Source organism: Oryctolagus cuniculus, chromosome 11 (genome assembly GCF_051225735.1).
Source record: "Oryctolagus cuniculus isolate XC-2025 breed Fujian yellow rabbit chromosome 11, ASM5122573v1, whole genome shotgun sequence".
NCBI classification, from domain to species: Eukaryota; Metazoa; Chordata; class Mammalia; order Lagomorpha; family Leporidae; genus Oryctolagus; species Oryctolagus cuniculus.
The window spans coordinates 122,414,048-122,432,771 of NC_142877.1; the positions used below are offsets into that span (position 1 = coordinate 122,414,048).

General features: G+C 69.6%; 1 protein-coding gene across 1 annotated transcript in view; it reads left to right on the plus strand.

Annotated features, from left to right (window-relative positions):
- The first annotated feature begins 1,771 nt into the window (after window positions 1–1,771).
- The window catches only part of TAFA5 (TAFA chemokine like family member 5), a 126,826-nt gene continuing 109,873 nt past the window's right edge, over window positions 1,772–18,724 (plus strand). The window contains exon 1 of the mRNA XM_070051544.2: window positions 1,772–2,037. Within this exon, the coding sequence (XP_069907645.1) occupies window positions 1,926–2,037 (112 nt within the window). The 5' untranslated portion in view covers window positions 1,772–1,925. The remainder of the gene's footprint in view (window positions 2,038–18,724) is intronic.

The following is an 18,724-nucleotide window of genomic DNA, read 5'->3' on the forward strand; positions in this document are numbered from 1 at the left end:
GGGCACGTGGGTGCTGGTGTGCGTGTGCCATGGTGTGTGCATCCATGCGTGTGTGCACACGTGTAGGGTACGATGTGTGTGGTGGGGTGTGTCTGTGCATGTGTGCACATGTGTTGTGGTATGCTCTGTGCCTGTGTGTGTGGTACAGTGTGCAGGGTTGCATGTGGGTGCATGTGCATGCAGTGTTGTGTAATGTGCACGTGTGCACGTGTGTATATGTGTGTGGTACATTGTGCATGTATGTGGCAGGGCTGCATTGTGTGCACATGTGTGTTGCAGAGTTGTGTGTGTGCACATGTCTACCCATGTGATACAGTGTGCATGTGGCAGGGTTGCATGTGTGCGTGTGTCTGCACGTGTGTGGTGTGTGGTTTGCACATGTGTACCCATGTGTGGCAGGGTTGCATGTCTGCACGTGTGTGGTGCGGCGTGCACATGCGTGCCCATGTGTGGCAGGGTTGCATGTTTGCACTGTGTGGTGTGGTGTGCACATGTGTACCCATGTGTGGCAGGGTTGCACGCCTGCGCCTGTCTGCACTGTATGGTGTGGCGTGCACATGGGTGCCCGTGTGTGGCAGGGTTGCATGTCTGCACGTGTGTGGTGTTGCGTGCACATGTGTACCCGTGTGTGGCAGGGTTGCACGCCTGCACCTGTCTGCACGTGTGTGGTGTGGCGTGCACATGGGTGCCCATGTGTGGCAGGGTCGCATCCCCCGCCTGCAGAGAGCAGCCCCGTGGTCTCAGAGGTCTCCAGGCCCGGGTGGAGGGGGAGGGGTGGCGCTGCTGGCCTCGCTTGCCCAGCCCCCTGGCTTGGAGAGGGTCCCAGGCTGCGCAGGACCTCCTGGGGGCTGGAGCTCCCCCTTCTGGCGCAGGACGGAAGACCCCAGGCATCCAGAGGGAGCCCTGCAGGAGGGGGTGGGGGCTGGGTGCGCGGCTGGGCGGGGGCAGCCGCTCTGGGAATTGGACTTGGACTTGCAGGTGAGGGGGTAGAGAAAGGACGCAGGGACTCTCCACATGGGTTTGCAGATGAGAATTAACTAGCGAATAAAATGCTGGCACTCACGGGGACCCTGCTCAGCCTGGGGCTTGTGTGCAGGGACTCTGGGGGGACAAGGAGGGGCTCACGCAGCACAGGCAGAGGCCAGGGTGAGGGCGCAGGCCAAGGCAGGGCGCGGGAGGATCCTGGGTCCGCACTCCCGGCAGACCCCAGGAAAGTGCAGGAGCCCTGAGGGGGCCAGGCCTGGCGGACCCTGTGTGGGTCCAAGGCCACGCGCCCGTGGGCCCAGGGACGCCCACGCACAACCAGGGGCAGGAGTGCCCGGGCACATCCGTGCCGCAGGCCCCACGCACCCTGTCTGGAGCAAACCCCAGCTCCAAGTCCCGGAGGGCGCCCCTAGGCGAGGTCGAGACCACAGCGCAGGGCCCGCGTCCACAAACTTCAAGCGGGCCTGGCCCAGAGCGCGCTGGGCCGTCTCTGTCGCCATCCAGAGGCGCGCCTGCCCCTCCGTCTGCCTCCGCCACGGGTCCCGGGGCCGGCGCGGGGCCCCCGCGGCGCCGGGCACGCGCGCCAGGCGCGCCGCTCTCACTGGTGCCGAGGCGCGCTGAGCCAGGGCGCGCAGCGACGCCCAGATCCGCGGGGCCGACATCCCCGGGCGGGCCGGCGCGGGCGCGGGCGCGGGCGCGGCGGGCGCGGGCGCGGGCGGCGCGGGCGCGGCGCGGGCCGGGCCGGCGCGGGGCGCAGTGGGCCGGGAGCAGCGGCGGCGGCGGCGGCGGCAGCGGCGGCGGCGGCGGCGGCGGCGGAGGAGGAGGAGGAGGAAGAGGAGGATGGCGCGCGCGGGGCCCGCACGTGGAGGCCGGCGCGGGGGCGCGGGCAGGGCCGGCTGCTGAGACGCGCTGCTGCCCCCCGCGCGGGCGCCGCGGCTTCAATGGCGCCATCGCCCAGGACCAGCAGCCGGCAAGATGCGGCCGCCCTGCCCAGCATGTCCTCAACTTTTTGGGCGTTCATGATCCTGGCCAGCCTTCTCATCGCATACTGCAGTGAGTACGGCGCGACCCGGGCCCCGCACGGCCCAGTCCCGCCCCCGGCGGGGCTCCCCGCCGGCCGCCCGGAGTCGGTGCGGAGTTGCGAGCGCGTGGCGCGCCGGCCCCGGGTCCCGGCCGGTCCTCCGCGGTCCGCCGGACCCCCGGCGCTTTGGCACTTCGGGGCTGCACGCCTCTGCCGGAGCCTCCCTCCCGCGAGTCCGGGGCAGGGCCCGGGCGCCAGGCCCCGGGTGGCGCGGCGCGTCCCTGCGCGCCGGTGCCCGCGGCTGCCCGGGCGCTGTCGCCACTCCGGGTCCAGGCCGGCGGTCGGAGCCCCGCCAGCGGCTTCCCGGCCGAGCTGCGCGCTCCAGAGGCGGCGGCAGGTCCGGGCGGGCGGGCGGGCGGCGCCTCCCGGGAGTCGGTGGAGCGCCCTGCCCGCTGCCCGCGGCACTCCTGCCGGGGGCGCGCGGCCGGGGCTCTGCTCCCTAGGAAGCGGGCTCGCCGGGCGCCCTCTTCGAACAGCGAAGTGAGGGCTGGGCCGCCGGAGAGGGCCCCTGCTGCCGCGGGCGCCCTGCGGGCCGCGGGCCCGGGCCGGGGAGGGTCGAGCTGCTCGGCGCCCCGGGAGGGTGTGGGGCGGGGGCGAGCGCCCGCGGGCTCCGGGCTGGTCCGGGGCGCGGGGCTGCGATGAGCCGGGCACACTCGGGACGGAAGGATCGGGTCCGCGTCCGGGTTCTCGGCCGCAGCTGCTGGGCTGGGCGGAAGGCGGGGGGCGGGGGGCGGGGGGCGGGGGGCGGCGTCCCGCACTGGCTGGGGCCGCGGTGGTGCGGGCTTGGTGGGCTCCTGGTGCGTTTTGGTCTCCGCGGGAGGAAGGTACGGGCGCTGGGGAGCACCTGTCATGGAGAATTGCCATGGGCGCGGGAGGTGACGGAAAAATATGGATTCTTAACAAAAAAAAAAAAAAAAGAGGCCAGTGCCGCGCTCCCTCCCCGACTCCGCCGCCACCTCCGGAGCCCGGGCCGCGGTGTCGCATCCGGCCGCCCGCCTCTCTAGATCGGGACCGCAGCGGCCGCGGTGGCGGAGTCCTGGGACAGCGCGGCCCGCTGGCCCGACTGGGCAGGGCAGGAGCGTCCTGCTGGTCCCGACTGCCTGGGCGCCGCGCGGGTTCTGGCCCCGCCACCCCAGGCTCCAGCCCCTCGGAAGGCGCCAAGCAGGATCTGGGGGGTCAAGGGGGCTCCCCGGGGCCTTCGGGCTGCAGTTGGGCAGGCTCCCCCCGGGGACCCCCAGGGCGAGTTCCCGGAGATGGGAAAGGGTTCATGGCAGAGCTCATCCTGGGGGCACGCTGTGGGGTGTGGGGAGGCTGGCTGCCTGGGTCCAGGAAGTGTCCTTGGGGCCCCCTCCGAGAGCCCAGGGCCGGCCCCACACACGGGTCCCTGCAGGTGGGCACAGGAAGAGCTGCAGGGAAGTATGGGACATGGGTCGGTGACTGCCGTTTCTGCACTCCCCGGTGCCCCCTGCGCCCCTGCCTCCCCCCTGCACCCCGCTAGCCCCTCCAAACCCCACTGCTCCCTGCGCGTGGCCTTCCCCTGTGCACACCCTGCAGCTGAGCCGGAGTTGGTACCATCGTGTCGGTCCCAGGAAGACGGGGTGCCCGCGGGCAGCCACATGCCCGCCCAGCGGTCCCCGGGCACCCTCACCCCTCGCCAGGAGGCCTCCCTGGTGTTCCGGAAGGAGCTCTTCCACCTCCACAAGGACGTGGGGTGCAGACGCCTCACCCCGAGTGGCACAGATCCTTAGTAACAGAAGCCGGGGCCAGCCACGTTCTCGCGGCTGCTCCTGTTCTCTGTATCAGGGTAACCGGACAGCGAGGCAACGTGTGCTGAGGCATCCGGCGACACCGGGGGTGCACTTGGAGAGATGGAAAGGTTCCCCTGAACCCCGGAGTGAGCACCACTTCATCTTCATCACCACCATCATCTTCATCACCACCGCCATCACTGTAACTTAGAGCTCGGAGCTGCAGCCCCAGAGGGGGGGAAATTGGCCTTTTTCGGTTTTGTGTTTTGTTTTAGAATTGATAAGGCAAATAAAACGCAAGTGGCCGGGTCTCCCTCCTGGGCCCTGTGGAGCCGGGAGAGCGGTCAGCATCCTTGTCGGTGGAGTTTTGTTTGTGCTGCCAGCGGGAATTCTTGTTGAGGGAGGAGATAGACCCAAGGTGTGAACCAGGGGATCCAGCCGGGATCACGCGGAATCCAGCCGCCCTGCCCCGCGAGCCTGCGTGGCCATCTGCGCCCTGGGATGCGGGGCCGCTCCGGCTTCTGCGCCTTCTCCGGGGCACGCGCGCCCCCCTCCGGCTGCAGCGGGCCCTGCAGCACCGCCGCTGGGCGCGTTGCCATGGCGACGCGGACCAGGCCTGTCCTCCCGCGGGGAGGGGGCGGCGGGGACTGCGCGAGGGGCAGCGGCGACCCGGAGCCTGCGAGCGAGCGAGCGAGCGCGGGGGACCGGCGTGGGAGGAGGCCGGCGCGCGGCCGGCCGCTCGCGCCGGGGAAGCCTCGCTGTGCCCCGGGCCGGCGGAAGCGCGGGGCAGGATGCTAGGGAACCTGGTGGTCCTGCCCAGTGCGCGGTGTGCCCCCTCCTGCGGCTGGGCTGTGGCGCCAGGGTCCTGGGAGAGCAGCGTCGCCAGCCCTGGGCAGAAGTTAATTTCCCGACTTGTGTTTCTCTCCCTCTCCGGCTTCCGTCTATGGGCCCTGGGCTGGCTGGGCGCACCGCCGCCTTCCCCTGGGGGCAGCCCGGTCTCTCTCCCTGGAGTGTTTATTCCTGGAGCCCCAGGCCTGGGGGTCAGCACGGAGCAGGCCTTTTTCTGCCCTCTAAAGGTTTGCACTGCAGAGACCCTGGGCAGGAGCCCAGGGCTGAGACGGGGGCAGGGGACGCCCCCTCGGGCCCCACCAGCTCCAGGCCCTTAGTGGGCCTGACCTCCCCAGGCCGCAGGACACCGGACCCACAGGGCTGCCCGGCTCGGGGCTCCCGGCCCAGGGCCTGCCACCCTCCCCGCCACACGGAGTAAGAACTGCAGATCACCTGTGTGGCGTGGAGCTTCTTCAGGTGGCTCCCGTGGGTGCAGTCACGGGACTCGGTGTGACGACGTGGCACATGGAAACGCTTCCCGACACGCCCCACAGCTGCAGGCTCCCAGGGCTCCGTGTTGCATTGACACAAAGGACCCCTCCAGGTTGCCACCTGTCACCCCGGGGCCCCCGGGCGGGGCGCAGGGGCTGGGAGGACGCCGGGGGCCTGCGCTGGAGCCCAGGCTGGCGCAGCTGTTTCAACAGGCCACCCTGCACCCCACGTCCACTGTTCCTAGGAGAGGTGGCCTGGTCCCCAGTGCATCCCTGCCGGGGCTCCGGCTCTCCTGCCCGGGGAGGGGACCTGGCTCTGGAGCTGTCTGTCCACAGCTGCCGGAGTGAGACTTGGGGGGCAGAATGCCCGCTCGGGCACACGGCTGAGAGCAGAGCGCAGCCCCTGGCGGCTTAGTGAGCAGTGCGCGGGTCCCGCCGTGCCCCGGCCTGGAGGCAGTGTCACGGGCGGCACGGCTGCCGTCCTGGGGCCGAGGTCCTGGTGGGAAAGGCTGCAGCGGGCAGCACACAGGGGCAGTGGAAGGGGAGGGGCGCCTGGGCCAGGCTCTGCATCCTGGCGAGATCTTTTGGTGGGCAACCTCTCTTTCTGCCGCTCGGTTTCCTGCCCAGCAGGTCAGGGACCTCCCAGGCCTGGAGGTAGCAGCGGCCAGCTCCGTGCTCCCGCGGGGCCGCCCATGGTGCTGTCCCTGTGCCCAGCCTGCCTTGCCCTGTCCTTCCTGGAGACACTGTCCGTCAGGGCCACCGCCGCCTGCACCCCAGTGCCCGGGATCCCCCGCCCACAGCAGCGTGTGCCTGGGTGGTCCCTCTGCTTCCAGGGTGGCAGACTCGAGCCCTCCCCCCACGGCTTCCAGGCCACCACTGTCCCGCCTCCTCCCCCTCGCCACCTTCCCTGGGTCACACCGCTCAGGACTGCCCGAAGCCGAGGGTCTTTGCAGGCCAGCGGGCGTCTCTGTCCACCCCGCGCTGGCAGGCCCCAGCCCTGGACACTGCTCCTGAGGGGGCCTCCAGGGCAGAAACTTCAGAGGCATCGCAGACCGTGGGCTGGGGTCGGTCCTGGCACAGGCCCGGAAGACGCCCCCAGGCCGTCTCCGATGGGCCAGCTCCGGGGACGCCTGCCCTGGGAGAGACAAAGGCCCCGCGGTTCCCGTCTGCCCCTTCCGCCTTTGCACCTGGGGTCCGTCTTGCCGTCTGCAGGGGGAGGAGAGGCCGCCGCCCAACCTGCACGGCTCCCAGCCTAACTGCCTTCCCGGCACCTTGCCGCTGCCTGGGGGCCGGTGCCCTTGGGGGTGACCTGCCCTGTCGCTGCCCTGGTAGGAAGGCTCCGGGGAGACGGCATGTCCACCTGGGCACCTCAGCACCTGCAGGCACAGGCGCACACCCGGCCAGGCCCGGCTCGCAAGGGCCAGGGCGTAGCTGGAGCACAGGGAGCAGCCGGCTGCCGGGCCCTGCAGGTGCACCGGCGCCGGCCCTGTGTGCTTACAGGGAAGTCAGACCGAGCCGGGGGCGGCTGGGGGACTCGCGGCTCACAGAGCTGCCGGCCGCCTCAGCCCCTTTCACAGGGTCCTCCCCGCCCCGAGCTCCCGCACTTGTGGTTCCTTCTCCGTGGCGGGGCCTGGAGCAGCGTCCCGCGTCCAGACGTGCCGGCCGAAGCTGGCCCGGCCCTGGGGCAGCCCCTGCTCTGGCTCGCCCGTCCTGGTGTTTCCTGGCTGTGGCACGAAGCGTCTTCCGCGCAGGGGCCGGCGTGCGTGTCTGCCTCTCCCCTGCGTCTCGTCCCGGCCCCGGCAGGCCTGCGGGCTCTGAGCCGCGTAGCTTATCCCCCCCGGGGCGGTCTGCGATGTCTTCGGGGAGGGGAGGGGAGGGGAGGGGAGGGGAGGGGAGGGCGTCTGGTATTCCCGAGACTCTTATTTTGCAGAGCAGGAGCCGGCACGGGGGTGGGGAGGTTCACGGTGGCCTGCAGGCTCCGCCGTGTCCCAGTGCCCTGCCTGTCACCCACCCGTCACCTGCCCGCTGGCTGAACTGCCTGCCCTGCTCCCAGGGGCTCCCTGGGTGTCTGCAGCCCAGGGTGCCTCCGCTTCCGGGCAGTTCCGCCGCTCCCGCGGGCCCTCGGCCACCTCCATCCGCCCTGTGGTAGAGCCAGGATTTCTGGGGGCATGGTGGACCTTGGCTCCCTGGATTTATGCCACACGTGGGACGAGCTGCTGTGTCCGTGGCGTGGGCGGGCACACGGATGGGCCATGCAGTTGACATGCGTGCAGCCCAACAGGTGCAGAAGTGCTGTAGCGGCGCACATTCCGGGACGTGCGGTGCTCTGGGTGTGCACACATGGCACGCGGGAGCACACACGCGTGCACACCCCTCGGCAGCCCCAGGTTCAGCCTCCCACCTGGCATCCTCAGACTCCGTGGGGCTTCAGCCGGACCCGCCGTGAACCGCCGCCCTGGAGAGCCCTCCTGGGCCGAGCGGGAGGCAGGAACTGACGGGTGGGGAGGAGGAGGCGCAGGGACCCCGCGGCTCCCGGCCTCGGCTGCCACGGCCCAGGCGCACACCACGACGGCCCCCTCCGTGCTGGCTGCTGCGTGGCGCCCGCAGCCGTCCCCGGGGCCCTGCCCAGCGCCGGTCCGCGTGAGGAGCGTGTGCTTTCTGCTTCCGCTGCCCGGGCCGCGTGCTCCTGCGGGATTCGGCCTGTAGTTCACACAGAGAAGTGAACGCGGCTGTGCAGACACGTCCGGTGTGAGTTCAGCCGGGGGCGGTCACTTGGCTGTTGTGGTGCCAGGCGAGCAGAAACGGACTCAGCCAGGGGTCTCGGAGCCAGGGCTGGGGCGGCCTCCGGTGCCTGGAGCCCCGGCTGCTGAGCCGGGAGGCGCCAGGCTGGGGTGGAGAGCTCGGTGCCAGCAGGCCCGGCTCCCGCTTCCTGCAGGGACCAGGCTAATTGAGATGTGAGTCACCCAGGACCCTGGCGTTCCTGGTGACGCGGCGGGGAGGGGCGTCACTGAGGCCCCCAGGGGTGAGGTTGTCCCAGAACCATGCGCGGCCACCTCAGTGCACAGATGGCGCTGGGAGGAACGGGCAGGACGTGGGTAAGGCCGTGGCCGGTGCCCAGGGCGTTTGCCGCTTGTCTGGGATGGAGCCGCTGGTCGGGCCCCCACCGGGAAGCCCCCTGCGCAGGCACAGCCCTCTGGCTAGCACTGCCCCTGTCCCATCACGTCCATCCCCGCTGCCCTGGGCCCTGTGTCCCTCGTGCATGGCCGGGCGTCCACCCCCGGCCTGCTGCGTGTGCCCTGGTACCTGCTGGGGCCGGGAGCCTGCAGCCTTTGCAGCTGCTGCCTGGGTCGCCTCCCGCAGCCCCAGCCCCCCCCCCACCATGGGGCTCAGCTGCCCTGGCCCATCCTGCAGCTGCCACGGTGTGGACCCCATGTGCGGGTTGGGCCGAGCGGGGTCAGCTCTCCCGGGGGCCTCACGTCCTGGACCTGCCCTGAGGCCTGGTTCCCCCAGGCCGGCGTCCGTCCACTTGGCCTTGCATTTCCCTCTCTGGACCCTGTTCTTGACACAACATCGCATGCCCTGGCCTGCACGGGGGAGGGGCCCCGCCGCTGACTGCCTGCTCCTGGAGACAGCCTGGGGGAGGCCCGTGAGGGGTGGGGAGCGCCGGGACACAGGGGAGGTTGCTGACAGCACAACTTTGTCCCCAGGTCATTTTACAGATGCCAGGGTGTCTGGAGGGGGTGTGTTTCTGGCCGGGGCCAGGACGGGCTCAGACGTGGGGCTGTGCACGGCGACAGGAGGACATAGAAGACCCTGGAGGACCAGAGGGGACCTGCCCGGCAGAGACCCCCGGGGTCCTGGGAGATCTGATGGGGGGAGGTGGGCTCTGGAACCTTCGCTGCCCCAGGGAGACCCCAGTGTGCACCCAGGGCAGGGGCAGGGCTGGGGGCAGGCCGGGTGTGGCCCGTCTTCTCTCTGAGAGCCCCAGGTGGCAAACGCCCCCTTTGGGCACCCAGCCCCTGGCTTGTACCCTGTGCTTGCTGGCCGAGAGAGGGGCAGGGCCACCTCCCAGAGATGCCCCGGGAGTCCCACCTGGTCCAGAGGCCTGGACCTCCCCCAAGTGGCGCTCCCGGGGTCCCCGCTGACCACCCACACCTGGCCACGCTCTCTGCCCTGAGGGTTTGTGCCCGGTGTTCAGCGTCCTGTCTGCGGGCCTCCTCAAGTTTGCGCCTTTTCAACCCCCATCGCATAACCAACAGGCCGGGGGGGTTCTCCCTGGCTCGGCTGCCCAAGCGCGGCCCCGCTGCTGACAGCGGAGTCGCGCCCGGGGAGGAGCTGGCCTGGGCGCTTTCCGGGCCGAGGTGTACCTGCGGCTGCGCCGGCCACGGCAGGAGCCTCGGGGCGTTTTTGGGGGTCCTCCCACCACCATTCTGCAGGAGCTGAATTGCTGGGTACCCGATGCCGACTGAGCCCGCACACTGCAGGCACCACGCCGTCTCTGCTGAAGCTCCGGTAGCGGGCGGCAGTGGCCAAGTGTGGCTAAGTGCCGGTGATGGATGGACCGGGCCCGTGCTGACTAATCGGTGCTCACTTGTGTCCTGCAGCTCCGGACGGTGGCAGCCACGCAGGCGCCCGCCGTGCCCGTCCCCGCGTCATCTCTGTCTCTCTCCCGCCGTGTTCTGCCTGGGGACGCAGGCTGTTTCCCCTGCGCTGTGCCTCTGAGGTCCTGCCTGTCCCCAGAGCTCGCCCACGCCCACAAGCTCCCGGAGGGGTGAGGTCGGCTCCCCTGGGAGGGACGCCCTGGGGACGGGGTGGGGTTTGGCCGTTCGGTGGTGGAACCTGGTGTGTGCCAGGTGTGTGGTGACCGTGCACTGAGGCTGGAGACAGTGGTTCCCGGGCCACCCACTCTGATCTGATTCTGCACCCTGGAGCTCCCAGAGCCAGCACCCACAGCCTTGGACAGAGGCACTCTGGGAGCTCAGGGACCCGTGAGCTCAGGACGTGAGCCCCAGGTTGGGCAAAGGGCGAGGGGCGTCCGTGAGAGCACAGACGACGGAGTGGGAGGCCCGGGCTGCGGCGTCTGCAGGCCCGACACGGACGGAGGAGGCCGCACCTTGCGCCAGGCAGCCGTGCCAGAGACGGGACAGGCCCTGGCTGCCCGTGGCCCTTGATGCCCGTGGCCGTGGCTGCCTGGGGCCCTGGCTGCCTGTGGCCCTCGCTACCCAGGGCCCTTTCAGTCTCGCTTTGCTTCCTTCTCCAATCCTGAGGTTCCAGGATGGAACACGGGGAACCGGCTTTTAAAGACAAGAGCATCTTGGCCGGCGCCGCGGCTCACTAGGCTAATCCTCCGCCTTGCGGCGCCAGCACTCTGGGTTCTAGTCCCGGTCGGGGCTCCAGATTCTGTCCTGGTTGCCCCTCTTCCAGGCCAGCTCTCTGCTGTGGCCAGGGAGTGCAGTGGAGGATGGCCCAAGTGCTTGGGCCCTGCACCCCATGGGAGACCAGGAGAAGCACCTGGCTCCTGGCTTCGGATCAGCACAGCACCAGCTGTGGCAGCCATTTGGGGGGTGAAGCAATGGAAGGAAGACCTTTCTCTCTGTCTCTTTCTCTCACTGTCTAACTCTGCCTGTCAAAAAAATAAAATAAAAATAAAAAGACAAGAGCGTCTGGTCTGAGGATGCCCCGAGCTAGCTACAGGAGTGGCACCCGGCCCCTCCCCCATGCCCCCCCCCCCGTGCTGCCATCGTGGTGACTTCGGATGTCACTCTTGTCTCCGTCACCTCCTCAGGGGTCGGGGGCTTCTGTCCACCGGCACAGCCCAGGAAGCTCCCGCTGCTGTCACCTCCCGCTCAGGGCGCAGGCTGAGCCCGCACCTGGCGCCAGTCCGCTCACTTCCTGCTTCTGGAGCCACAGACACAGAGGGTAGTGGTGCCGGCACGGAGCCTGTGTGGACGCCTCGCCAGGGTGTGTGGCCCACGTGGGGGCAGCAGGCCTGGGCCACCCCTGGGCGTTCAGGCCCCGCGAGCAGCCAGGCAGGTGGCTGGGGGGTGCCAGGGTCTCAGCGGCTGGGCCACTTCCAAGTCCGAGTGAAAACAAGGACGAGTTGTGTCTCGGCGCCGCTGCCTCTCAGGACGAAGAAGGGGACTCTGCAGCGCAGCCGCCTGGACAGCTGACCCCTCCCCACAGGCTCTCCCCGCCCTGCCGGGAGCCCCCTCCCCTCGGCACAGCCTCGATGCCCCCTGCCCCAGCCACTCCCTGCGTGGAGCCAGCTCCTCTGGGCACGCGGCCCCAGCCCCACCAGGCCCTGAGACCTCGGGACACCTGCTCACATGCGGCCTCGCTGTCCAGACCCAGCCCCGGGCTGAACATGGCATCCAGATGGGGTCCTCGCCGTGGAGCGCCGGGCCTGCCCTCCCCGAGCCCGCCTCCGCCACTGTGACTGCCATTTCTCTCCCCAGGCGCCTCCCCCAGCCGACTGGGAGCCCCGGAGGGAAGTGACCAGAACCCAGCCCTGCTGGAGTCCGGAGCCCAGGCGCGTGTGAGCCAGGGGCTGGGCTGGAGCCCCGGACACGGCTCGGCGAGGCAGGGCAGCAGCTGTGAGCAGAGCACAGCTGCGGCACTGGCCGGCCGCTGCCCGCTGGCCCTGGCGTCTGCACGGGGGACGCCCTGGGCCTTCTTAGCTCAGAGACGACACGTGACCTTTCACCCCACCTGCTCCGTCGCTGCGACGGGGCACAGCCGCGTGGACGGGGCACTGCACACCCAGCGTCATCTGCCTCTGGGACTGAATCTGTTTGCCTGGACGGCCAGGGACCCATCTGTCCTCACGCAGGTCCACGCCCCCAGCCAAGAGGACGTTTCTGGGCACAGCCGGGTGCCAGCACTTCGTGTGTGTCGCCACAGAGGCGAGCCGTGTCACGCCTGAGCGTGGGAGAAACATGGAAGAGACCTCCTGACGGGACCAGGGAGAAGGCAGCCAGGGCTGCCCCCGGCAGCAGGCATGGCCCTCGGAGCACCGTGGACTGGAAGACTGGCTGGAAGGAGGGGCCCAGGGCTCCTGAGCCCGTTCCCACCTCTGCCACGGGAGCGCCCCCGGCCCAGGGACAATGGCATTTCCTGTTGGTTGGAGCGCAGAGGCCAGGGCCTGTGCCCTGGGAAGCCCTGGTGCTCAGGGCCACTGCGTCCAGCGGGGACTGTGCCTCCAGGAGGCGTCGGGCCGACAGCAGCTTTCCCCTGGCTCTGTGGGCACAGGAATCGGAGGCCGGGAGGGCGGGGGCTTCCCGGGGTCAGCCAGGGTGGAGGCGGGGGCCGGGCCAGCCTCCAGAGGCCTCCTTTCACGCCTGTCCACTGCTAGGACAGCTCTGCCCCAGGCCTGCACCTGCACCTGCGGCATGGACAGGTGGGCGGAGCCCCTGCCTGAGAAGTGAGCCGGGCCCACTTGAGGACAGGGCGCCCGTGGGGTCCCCGAGGCCCAGGACAGCCCCACCGCCTGGGCTCCACGCTGCGCCTTGCTCAAGTTCGGAGGGCGTAGTGAGAACATGTTCCGCCGGAGTCCAGCTTGCAGAGCTGACGCGGGAGCAAACCGTCAGAGAAGAGAAGGCGCGAACCTGCCTGGAGCTGCTTCCAACGATGGGTGCTCCCAGGAGGGCCTGCCGGGCCAGCGAGTCCTGCCGTGGCCCCTGTGGGCTGTGTCGAAGGCTGCCTCTTCCAGCAAGCTCTCCTGCCCTCCTCCACGCTCACCTGGTCCAGGCCGTGGGTGAGCCCAGCAGGAAGGGGGGGTGTGGACTTGCTTCCCTGCCTCGCGTGGGCAGCCTCAGCCTGGGCGTCCCCTCCAGCACTGCAGGGCGCCCAGGCGTCCCCGGCGGGCTTGAGTGTGCTCTGTGTGTGGCCCGGAGCCACCAGCATGGCCACTACCCATTGGCCAGGAAGCTGCCCAGCCTGGCCTCCACGCCTCGGCCCCCTGTGCCGAGGGCCCTGCAGGGCGCTGGGCCGGGTGCCTCCTGCTTGGGGCTGACGGAGGCAACAGCCACCTTCTCCTCTCCCGCTTCCTCCTCCCCTGCCTGCTTGCTCGCCGGGTCCTGGGCACCAAGGGGAAGTGACCTGGCTGTGAGGGCGGGCACAGTGTGTGAGTGGCATGTGTTCCCCAGGCAGGCACTCGCCCCCAGCTGCCAAGGAGCCTTCCTCCATTCTCCCTGCAGGGGGCGCCCTGCCCAGGCGTGGGGAGACCTGAGCGTTCCCCAGCAAACGGGGTCTGCCCTGCCATCGCCCCTGCTCTGCTCTGCCAGGCTGGGCCTGTGCCCCCACCGCCGCCTCCTCCTGGCCTGTGCTGGGCGCTGAGGGGCTGCCCTCCCTTTTCTGTTTTGTTTTATTTATGTGTTTGAGAAGCAGAGAGAGAGAGAGAGAGACAGAGAGAGAGAGGTCTTCCATCCACTGGTTCACTCCCCAGATGGCCACAACGGCCAAGGCTGCGCCGATCCAAAGCCAGGAGCCAGGAGCTTCTTCCAGGTCTCCCACGCGGGTGCAGGGGCCCAAGGACTTGGGCCGTCTTCTACTGCTTTCCCAGGTGCATTAGCAGGGAGCTGGATGGGAAGTGGAGCAGTCGGGACTCAAACTGCCGTCCATAGGGGATGCCGGCTCTGGTCCGGGTGCTTTAACCTTCCTCTCTGGTCCCAAAAGTCACAAGGAATCAGCATGGCCATTTCTGTTCTCACAGTGAAACCACAGAGGGGCCGAGCGGGGCGCACCACAGCCTCGCAGCCGGCGTGTGGCTGAGCCTCAGCTCAGAGCTGTCTCTGGGGAGAGGAGGCAGGGGCCCCCTGGGTCCAGGCGGGGCAGGGGCCTCCAGGTCCAGGTGGGACAGGGGTCTTCAGGTCTAGGTGGGGCAGGGGCCTTCAGGTCCAGGTGGGACAGGGGCCTCCCGGGTCCAGGTGGGGCAGGGGCCTCCCAGGTACAGGAGGGACAGGGGCCTTCAGGTCCAGGAGGGACAGTGGCCTTCAGGTCCAGGTGGGACAGGGGCCTCCCGGGTCCAGGAGGGACAGTGGCCTTCAGGTCCAGGTGGGACAGGGGCCTTCAGGTCCAGGAGGGACAGGGGCCTCCTGGGTCCAGGTGGGGCAGGGGCCTCCTGGGTCCAGGTGGGACAGGGGCCTCCCGGGTCCAGGAGGGACAGGGGCCTCCCAGGTACAGGAGGGACACGGGCCTCCCGGGTCCAGGTGGGACAGGGGCCTCCCGGGTCCAGGTGGGACAGGGGCCTCCCGGGTCCAGGAGGGACAGGGGCCTCCCAGGTACAGGAGGGACAGAGGCCTCCCAGGTACAGGAGGGACAGTGGCCTTCAGGTCCAGGTGGGACAGGGGCCTCCCGGGTCCAGGTGGGACAGGGGCCTCCCAGGTACAGGAGGGACAGGGGCCTCCAGGTCCAGGTGGGACAGGGGCCTCCCGGGTCCAGGTGGGACAGGGGCCTCCCGGGTCCAGGAGGGACAGGGGCCTCCCGGGTCCAGGAGGGACAGGGGCCTCCCAGGTACAGGAGGGACAGAGGCCTCCCAGGTACAGGAGGGACAGTGGCCTTCAGGTCCAGGTGGGACAGGGGCCTCCCGGGTCCAGGTGGGACAGGGGCCTCCCAGGTACAGGAGGGACAGGGGCCTCCAGGTCCAGGTGGGACAGGGGCCTCCCGGGTCCAGGAGGGACACGGGCCTTCAGGTCCAGGTGGGACACGGGCCTCCAGGTCCAGGTGGGGCAGGGGCCTCCCGGGTCCAGGAGGGACACGGGCCTTCAGGTCCAGGTGGGGAGAGGCCTCCCAGGTACAGGAGGGACACGGGCCTCCAGGTCCAGGTGGGACAGGGGCCTCCCGGGTCCAGGAGGGACAGGGGCCTCCAGGTCCAGGTGGGGCAGGGGCCTTCAGGTCCAGGAGGGACACGGGCCTTCAGGTCCAGGTGGGACAGTGGCCTCCAGGTCCAGGTGGGGCAGGGGCCTCCCGGGTCCAGGTGGGGCAGGGGCCTCCCAGGTACAGGAGGGACAGGGGCCTCCAGGTCCAGGTGGGACAGGGGCCTTCAGGTCTAGGTGGGGCAGGGGCCTTCAGGTCTAGGTGGGGAGGGGCCTTCAGGTCCAGGTGGGACAGTGGCCTCCAGGTCCAGGTGGGGCAGGGGCCTCCCGGGTCCAGGTGGGGCAGGGGCCTCCCAGGTACAGGAGGGACAGGGGCCTCCAGGTCCAGGTGGGACAGGGGCCTCCCAGGTACAGGAGGGACAGGGGCCTCCAGGTCCAGGTGGGACAGGGGCCTCCCAGGTCCAGGTGGGGAGGGGCCTCCCTGGAGAGCCTGGCAGGCACCCAGAGGGAGGAGTCATCTGGGGACTTAGGGACAATGGCTGCTGGAGCCACGCCTGGCGCATGCCAGCGCCTCCTGCTGGAGTCCCTAGCAGGTGGGCAAGGCTTTGTGGGCAGGCGTCCATCCTGCAGTGGGTGGAACCCAGGGACCCCCTCTGCCCAGGACAGGGGCAGCCCGGGGGGTTGCCCCGCCCCCCCCCCACCTGGCACATCCGCTCCCGGTGCCCTCTGCCGCCCGCCACCGCCATGCAACCCCTGGCCTTGACCTCCCCGCCAGCCGGGTGAGAGAGGCAAACTTGGGGAAATGAGGCCGTGGCAGGCGGCTCTCTGATTGGCCCCGCGCCGTTCCTGCCATTAACTTTATGGCGCGCTACCCGAGGACTAATTAAACCAGATGGCGGTAAACCCGGGCGGGGGCGAGGAGCGGGTTTTACGTTGCAGTTGATCAGAACGAGGTGGAATGGCATATGCTCGTGGAGATTAAGAATTTTTTAACTACATATTAACGGCTTTTCTTGATGCTCTTCCCGGTGATCTCAGCACATCCGGCCCCTTTGCACCGTTTAATTCTCACCGTTCCCATTCTCCTGTCCCCAGAACCCCGGACACGTGCTTGTGGTGTAATTTAAGCGAGTGGAATGTTTGCCGCAGACGGCGGCATCACCATCGCTGTGACATTAGCCTTGTGCAGAACGGGGGCCCGACCCCCCGATGCCCGTCTTTGCCGTGGGTGGGCGGGGCTTGGCCGGGCCAGAGCTCAGAGACAGCCTTGAAAAGCCCTGGCAAGGTCAGGTGCCCCTTGTCACTGTCCTGGGGAAGCCGCGTCCCCAGGCCTCGCCGATTCTGTGGCTTGCTAGCATGTCCACGACCAGGCCATGGGGCTCGGGGCAGGGGTGGCCCCGCGTACATGAGGCCATGGACCCCCACTGGATGCTGACGCCTTCCTGGGGGTCGGTGATTGCAACCCCCCTGTCGGCCCGGGCTGGGCCCACCTCCCGGGCAGCGCAGGAGACCCCAGCCCTCCCTGGCAGAGCGCCCGCCTCCTCCTCCGGGCCTGGAACCCCCTGACCTCATCAAAGGCCTGAGATGCCCTGTCTGTGGGGTGTGTGGACGTTCCGCTGGCGGCGCCCTGTGCAGGGCCACCCAGCTGCCGGGAGTCCGGGACCAGGCGCTCGGTGCCCTGGGCCTGCAGCTCTTCCGCAGAACTGGGGAGGTGACCAGCTGGTGGTCCCTGGGGGCTGGTGCCCGGGCCTCCCTCTCAGGCCTGCGTGCTGGGGGCCCTGCTCCCGCCCCGCCCCCCACCCTTCTCCCCAAGCCGCCTGGGGCGAGGGCCGTGCCCGGGAGGCTGGCACGGAGCTGCCCGGCACACGGACATCCGGCCTCTGCCTGCCGGCTTGGCTCAGGGCCACCGGGGCCTCCGATCCCGGCCCAGAAATCGTTCCCAGCTCCCCACGCTCCGTCCTGCGCTCAGACCCCTGACCCCACCTGCGGGCATCCCTGGCTGTGCCCACGGCTCGACACCTCCCGGGCGGGCGCCGTGGGCTGGGGTGGGGGAGGGTCCGGGCGCAGCCCGCGGTGCCCCAGCCCGGGACGCTCGCGTGGGACAGTGCAGGCAGGGCCGTGTGCATGAAAAGCCCCTTTCTTTCTCCTCACTAATGAAGCAATCGCAGCGGGTGCCCGCGGGGGCGGGGCTGGCCCAGGCCCCACGTCCCCTCTGGGTGCCGGCTCTGCCCTCAGGGCTCACATGGCGCTGACACCGAGGCGGGCAGGGCTCGGGCTGAGGCTGGCTCCCCCCCCAGTGTGGGAGGCCCAGGAGGAGGCCTCAGTCCTGTTGTCTGGGAAACGGGGGCAGCAGCAGTGCCGAGGCCCCGGCGGGGAGCCGGCCAAGCTCCCAGGCGTTGCCCACAGGGTTCAGGGTCCCTGCCCCACCCCGGGAGCCCGGTGCATGGCCGAGACTCACCCTCAGGGGGCTCCGCAGACGCAGGTCGGAGGGGAGCTGCTGTTCTCGCTGCACTCGGCTGCCAGCCCCAGGCTGACTGAGGCTCCCAGAAGCCCCCGCCCGGGGCTGTCCTGGCGGTCACCAGGGACCTGCAGGGGCTCCAGCCTCTGCCCAGGAGCCATCCCCGCCATCACACAGGTGCAGGGACACGGCTGGCCACGCCCTCGCCTGCCATCGGTCTCCCGGCCTGCCGCCTCTTCCTCCCTGCAGAGGGAGACCCCAGGGCCTGCCCTCGCCCGGCCCCGCCCTGCCTCCGTCAGCGCCCCAAGTGGGAGCCATAGGGGAGTCTAAATGTGAAAATTAACAGGGAATCGAAAGAGACAGAGTAATTTTTCATCCCGCGTGGAAGGTTATTTGCCTTCTCCACCGGAGCTCGGCGTGCTGATACCTGATGTCAAAAGGTAAATGATTTTAAACCAGATTCAATTTAAATTTCATTACATATTTGTAGGGGGCGGGGGCTCCCCGATTCCCTCGCCTCCTCTTGGAGGACCTTTCACTTTTAATAACTCCGCTGCCCGACGCCCTAATCCACTCATTACGCAGCTGTGTAGACCACGTAGCCAGAGGCCACCTCAGAAACGCGCATGGCAGCCCCCAGCCTCCTCGGAGGGCCCAGGTGTGCACAGGCTCAGCCCTGTGGACAGACACGGGGTGCAGGGCGGGGCAGGGAGGGGCACCTGCCGCACAGCAGGGTCCCGCGCAGGGTGCAGGGGGAGGACTTTCCCTGCAGGAGGCGCAGAGCAGGGCCAGCCCGGGCTGCTGCTGCTGGGCGGCCTCTGTGTGCCCCCACCTCGCTGTGACGCCGGGGTCGGGATGGCGCCAGCCCGCGGAGATGCAGGGCGCAGGGGGCCCTGCGTGTGGGGGCTGGGTTGCTGAGATGTCCTTGGTTCTGCTGAGGTCTCGCTGGGGGAGGGGCGGCTCGGCCAGGGACTGTCCCGTGGGCGCCACGGGGCGGGGCCGGCAGCAGCCCGGTGTGCTGTTGTGGTGGACGGAGTGCGTGGACCTGCCGCCGCATCCGTCACGGGAGCCAACGCTGAGGGCTTCTGGGCCAGCTTCGCTCCCCTGGCAGGGGTTCGAGAAGGGCGTGGTGGTCCTGCAGAAAGGGTGTGGGTGGTCGAGGGGCCGGGGGCACCCAGGGCCGAGCAGAGACAAGGAGTCCGGGGCGGCGGGGCGGGGGGCAGCTGGACTCCCGCGCCAGCACGTTGCTCAGGAGCTTCCGACGGGGAAGGCGGCCGCTGCCCACAGGCCCTGGGCTCCAGCGGGACCCACAGGGAGGCCCC